General features: G+C 39.6%; 1 protein-coding gene across 1 annotated transcript; it reads right to left on the bottom strand.

The window, feature by feature from the left end:
- Nucleotides 1-4,355: 4,355 nt before the first annotated feature.
- On the bottom strand, nucleotides 4,356-5,045 carry LOC121879925. Its single transcript, XM_042386743.1, has one exon. The coding sequence runs from the start codon at nucleotides 5,043-5,045 to the stop codon at nucleotides 4,356-4,358; it is 690 nt and encodes a 229-aa protein (XP_042242677.1).
- Nucleotides 5,046-5,872: the final 827 nt, after the last annotated feature.

The following is a 5,872-nucleotide window of genomic DNA, read 5'->3' as shown; positions in this document are numbered from 1 at the left end:
TCTTACATAATTGACTTACTTAATAAGCTACTTCACCTTGCAGATTACTTTGGTTGAGTCCTTCTTGAGGTTGACTGAACAATGGGAGAATAATAGACTTAAAAGAATAATATACAGTAAATGTTTTATTATTATTATTATTATTATTATTATTATTATTATTATCATCATCATCATCATCATTGCGGCCTCCCTCCATTTTTTGTGTCCGTGCGTGCGTGCGTGTAGAAACAGCATCAGAAGCAGACAATTGCAGGTAATGAGATCCAACACACCTCAGGCCTACACACACACACACACACACACACACACACACACACACACACACTCCGTATTTACCTTTACATAACTGGAGTATCTCGCGGCTTGGTTGTCACACTCCCTGAAGCTCTCCAGTATCGGGGGGGAATTCTTACGTTCTTGTGCCTGTGAAATTGGATTATTGACGGAGTGCATGTGTGAGCCTCGTCCCCAGGCCTTTGAGGAGTGGAGTAGCTATACCGTCTCAACCCCCGCAACCTCACCCCATGTATCTCACCCACACCCAACGCATACACACACATTTCCATACCCACATCCATACCTACATCCACACCCAAATCCACACCACACACCTACACCACACACCTGCACCACACACCTACACCACACCCCCCCAAATCGTAAAATGTCGTGGAATTTCAGTAGTCTCAGGGCACATAGTTCTTGCATCTGGGTAAATATTGTGGCCTCGTGACCTGGAGTAATGTACAGTATATATATATACACCTTGACATTCCGCTATACTGCATCTGAGTAATGTAATGGAGAATGTGTGAGAGAATGAACACACCCCTTTTGTACCTGTGTGTGTGTGTGTGTGTGTGTGTGTGTGTGTGTGTGTGTGTGTGTGTGTGTGTGTGTGTGTGTGTGTGTGTGTGTGTGTGTGTGTGTGTGTGTGTGTGTGTGTGTGTGTGTGTGTGTGTTTTGAGTGGCTAGTTTTAGTGGATCAATATCAAGTTTCCGTGGATCATTAATCACGTTCGGCTGTTAATAAGTGTGTGGGGTGACCTAGAGGGCTCAGTCAGGGGTGTGGAGGGATGGTTGAGGTGTCTCTCTCTCTCTCTCTCTCAGCACACTGGAGGTGTGTGGGTGTCATTATTCAATCTCCCTCGCCGTGTGTGTGTGGAGACGTTGTACCTCTTGACGGGGAGACAGGTGCTCGACGTCCTCTCTCTCCCCCCTCACTTCCCCCCATCCGTTCACCCTCCCCCACCCCTCGTTATCCACGCCCCTCTTTCCTCCCGTCTTACCCCTCCTCCCCTTCCCATCTCCTCCTCACCTCCCCCCCTCCCACTTCCACAGTCACGGGTCAGATCTGGCCGTCTCTCAGATTGGATGATTTCTAAAGTGATTGGACGTCTTAACTTAGATTAGACGATTGGAGTTGATACCGGATCACCATAGTCCGAATTGGGCAACTAGATCTGGGCGGTAATTACGTCAGGATTGAAACAGTCAGGGGCTAGTTATACAATCACGATTGAGATTAGCCTGGCTGAGGTTAAACAGCGTAGCTTAGATTAAACCAACAAAGCTTGGATAAGACAATGACAGATCGGTTTAGACAATCGTCGATGAAAACACACAATCACAGCACAGATTAGACAAAAACAAACATAGATTAGATAATGAAAGCTCAACTAACGCAGTCTAATCACAGGTCAGTTTAAACAGTCCCAACTCACATTAGACAATCTCAGCACGTGTTAGATGATCGCAGGTTAAAGAATGGCGGCTGAAATTTAATCTTGACGGAAAGTTTACATTTAATTATCGTGGCTAAACCTTCAGTACACAAGGGAGCAACGTGGTCGGTACTGTACTCGACCACCTTCACCCTAAACTGTAAAGGCAGGAGGCACGTACTTACAACTTGAAGGGGACTAATCCTTCCCATAAACGACCTTGAGTTAAGTGATTAGACAAAAGGTTGATGAGTAACATTACTTTAAGGAACCAACTGCACTATTCTGTCACTACATGATAAGTACTGTACCTTGAACTGTATCCTTAATTAATTTGGGTAAGTCGTTGTAGGTATGTAAAGTAATTGTAGGCATATATAAGTAATTAGGCATATATATATATATATATATATATATATATATATATATATATATATATATATATATATATATATATATATATATATATATATATATATATATATATATATATATATACAGTATATATAAGTAACTTTAGGCATATATATATATAAGTAAATTTAGGCATATATACATATGTAATATTCAGAAATTTCAGAGTAATTTCTAACGCCGCGCCATTGGCGATACTGAATTTTCAAGGTCGTCTGAGGGAAGAGAGCGCTCCCCACACATAGCGAGAGGTTGTGGAACTAGGCCTATATGATATTGAATGTAATTTGCCGAATTAATAATGATGCGATTCATGAAGTTAAGGGACTATTATTGAATTTGGAATTATTATAGATCGTTTATCAGTCTGAATAATGTTACGGGTGTCCCAAGGAGTTATTAGTTAGGCGGAAAATATGTCACTAGGCCTAAGCTAGCGCCTTGGAGAGACGCGACGCTGGCTGGTCCTCAGTCACGTGAAAGCGATTGAACCTACAGGACATCCCTGCCCGTCCGTCCACAGAAATAGTCACGTGGCCTAGTCACCTGTGTTGCGCTATTGCAGTATAACAAGTAAGTCGCATTCGATCTCAGACAGGGTTTAGATGGGGCAGTGATAAAGTTAACAAGAGCTAACAGTGAGTTCATTTCAGGGTTTCCGTCAGAACCCACTTGACCCGAGTTTGACTGCAAGAAATTGACTGCGAGAGATTGACTGCCATTTGAGACTGCCGTGAGGATTGGCGATTGTCGCCGTTGGAACGATCAGTGCAGGCTTGTCACTGGTTAGCGGGGTAGCAAAGGATCTCTTGAGTGAACGAGTGCTCCCGACAACTAAAACGACACGGGACCAGCATCAGCATTAGGTGATCAGTTCTTACCACGTGGGTGCATAACACCACGTGCCCTCGGTCAGCTAGAAGTATTACCTACTGGCCATGGTCACCTGCGGGCGTTCTCTCTTCCCGCCCATGGACGCACTGAGAGTACACTGAGGCTATCTAAGTAAATTAATTGTCACACTGAGACCAGGAGTCTAGGGGATACCTAGAGAAACATTTTATCTCCCTTATTACGGGTGTATGTTGAGTTGGGTGGAGCATGGTTCACGGATAGTGGTGAACCCAGTAACATCTCAATAATAGTGACAATATTTTTGTGTGTAGTTAGTACCATTTTTCAGTTACTGATATTATCTTGACGTGTGTAGTAATAGTTCCTAAATGATTTTGATAGCATTGTTTGTTTAATGTTTGTGTCACTAAGTGGAACCAGAGTGATACTGCGATTTAATTCCTTTAATGCATCAAATTTTTCTTTATAATTCCGATCTCAGGTATAACCTTTGTTCCCCAGAGTAGTGTTTAAGTTAGGTTAGGAATTGTGCATCTGTTGGGGTGATATAATTTTGTTGAAAGCCCTTAAGGCCTGTTTCATGTGTGCAAGCAACATTTCTTACTACTTTAAATTTATTGTTGCCTGAGTTTCTAATAATTTCAATATCATGTATAACTTTTATTCCCCAGAGTTGTGTTTTAAGTTCAAGTTAAGAGGTGCACATATTGGTGTACCATTATTTGATTGTGTTTGTAGTGTTGGAGGGAATATAAATGTCTAAATTTTACAGTGTGTCCCAGTCACAGACGCTATCCTTCCACGGGTCACGGACAAGTCATTTTGTTTAGTAGATTTAAGTGTTCTTGTGCTGGTTCGGGATCTTTCTCAAAGGGGCGCTTCCACTGCAATTACCATCTAACAATCTTTAATAAACCCCAAGTCAAGTGAGAAATTAAAGTCCAGTAAATTCCGACCGGTTACATATATATAAGTAACTTTAGGCATATATATAAGTAATTTTAGGCATATATAAATAAGTAAAGTTAGACATATATATAAGTAACTTTAGGCATATATATATCAGTAATTTTCGGCATATATAAGTAATTGTAGGCGTATATAAGTAATTGTAGGCATATATAAGTAATTGTAGGTATCTCTAAGTAATTGTAGGCATATATAAGTAATTGTAGGCATCAGGGCCGGATTAAGACCCTTAGAGGCCGTAAGCACTTAAAAGATTTTGGTGCCCCCCCCCATATATATGTAATTCAAAATATAAACAATAATAAACCATAAAATAAAATGTTATTTTTCGAAATTAAACAAAATTTACAGTAAGATGGAAAATAATGTTTATTTTTGTATACGTCCACTTTATTTATAGTTGAAAAGTTTTCTACTTTCTTTAATTGCAAAGTCTTTGATCAGATCCTCAAAACTAGTCTTATGTAACACATCTGCTTCTATACTTAGTAGAGATAAGGCATCCAGCCTGCCTTGTTGCATAGTTGTTCTGATGGGATTTTTAATACACTTCAACTTAGAAAATGAACGCTCAGCTGAGCAATTTGTGACCATTAATGTTAAAAATATACGAAAGCCAATATCAACATTTGGAAAGGCATACTCGATATTGTCTTCTACAATCATTTTATAAAGTTCAGCATGACTGAATCTTGTTTTTACATTTTTTGTTGCACTGAACTTATGGCGCACATATAAGTGAAACTGCTGAAGCTCAGCTGAGAAATTAGTGTTGAAATCCTCTGGGTAAGCATCAGTCAGCTTTTGACAGCACTGAGAATACCTTTCAATTTCAGTAGATGATGAAGTGGCATTATGTGGCACATCACTTAGAAAAGAAAACCTCTCTGCTATTTCTTTATATATCTCTCCTCTTCTTCTCATCTCAGTTTCAAGTTTGTCAATAATTGTGTAAAAGGTGGTGATACGATATTTATCTCTGTCATTCAGATATACTTCTGGTGCATCTCCGTCATTGGGTACCTTCTTTCTGATACGTTTGTGAGTTTGAGCTGCCTTGTAATCAACATCTGGTAGCATATCCTTTGTAGCTGCTTCATATCTTAAAAATTTATCTCGTGAAGTGCACAGTTGGTCAGCTAATGATCCATACAGATCTGCACATGTTTTTAAGTTCACATCCTCATTTTGTAGAAATTGGCTTACTCTAGAAAAATTTTGCAAAATCTCATTCCAAAAATCAACATAAAAACGAATTCTAGCTCTTGCATCTTATTTGCAATATTATTTGCTTCTCTTCTAGTGTCTCCCTTTTGTGACTGGTCTTCGGCTATACATTCTAACGCTTCTAAAATTTTAAGGAAAGATTTCAAAATTGCTGCTGTTGCCATAGCATGCGCCTCCCATCTGGTATCAGAGAGGGATTTTAAGACACTTTCATTTCCAATACAACCTTTAAGAATTTTCCACCGGCTGGTTGAGGCTGAAAAAAAAGTATAGAGCAACTGCACTGTAGAGAAGAAATTAACAGCCTCTTCACAGCAGTCAACAGCACGTCGGCCTACCAGATTTAGTGAATGAGCCGCACAGGGCACATATATAGCAAACTTGTTTGTTTCTAGAATTTTTTGCTGCATCCCCAGGGGATCCGGCTATGGAAAATTTCTGTGGTGCCCCCTTCCCTTGATGCCCTAAGCACGTGCTTATTTTGCTTAATGGTTAATCCAGTCCTGGTAGGCATATATAAGTAATTGTAGGCATATGTAAGTAATTGTAGACATATTTAAGTAATTGTAGGCATATATAAGTAATTGTAGGCATATATAGGTAATTGTAGGCATATATAAGTAATTGTAGACATATATACTGAAAGTAATTGTAGGCATATATAAGTAATTGTAGGCATA

Source organism: Homarus americanus, unplaced genomic scaffold (assembly GCF_018991925.1).
Source record: "Homarus americanus isolate GMGI-L3 unplaced genomic scaffold, GMGI_Hamer_2.0 scaffold29478, whole genome shotgun sequence".
Lineage (NCBI taxonomy): Eukaryota > Metazoa > Arthropoda > Malacostraca > Decapoda > Nephropidae > Homarus > Homarus americanus.
The sequence above is the reverse complement of the archived record's forward strand: the minus strand, read 5'-3'. Positions and strand labels throughout refer to the sequence as shown.

What these genes read in the sequence shown, in the direction of transcription:
- LOC121879925 (XM_042386743.1), bottom strand. Translation starts at nt 5,045, where the DNA reads ATGCTACCAGATGTTGATTACAAGGCAGCTCAAACTCACAAACGTATC.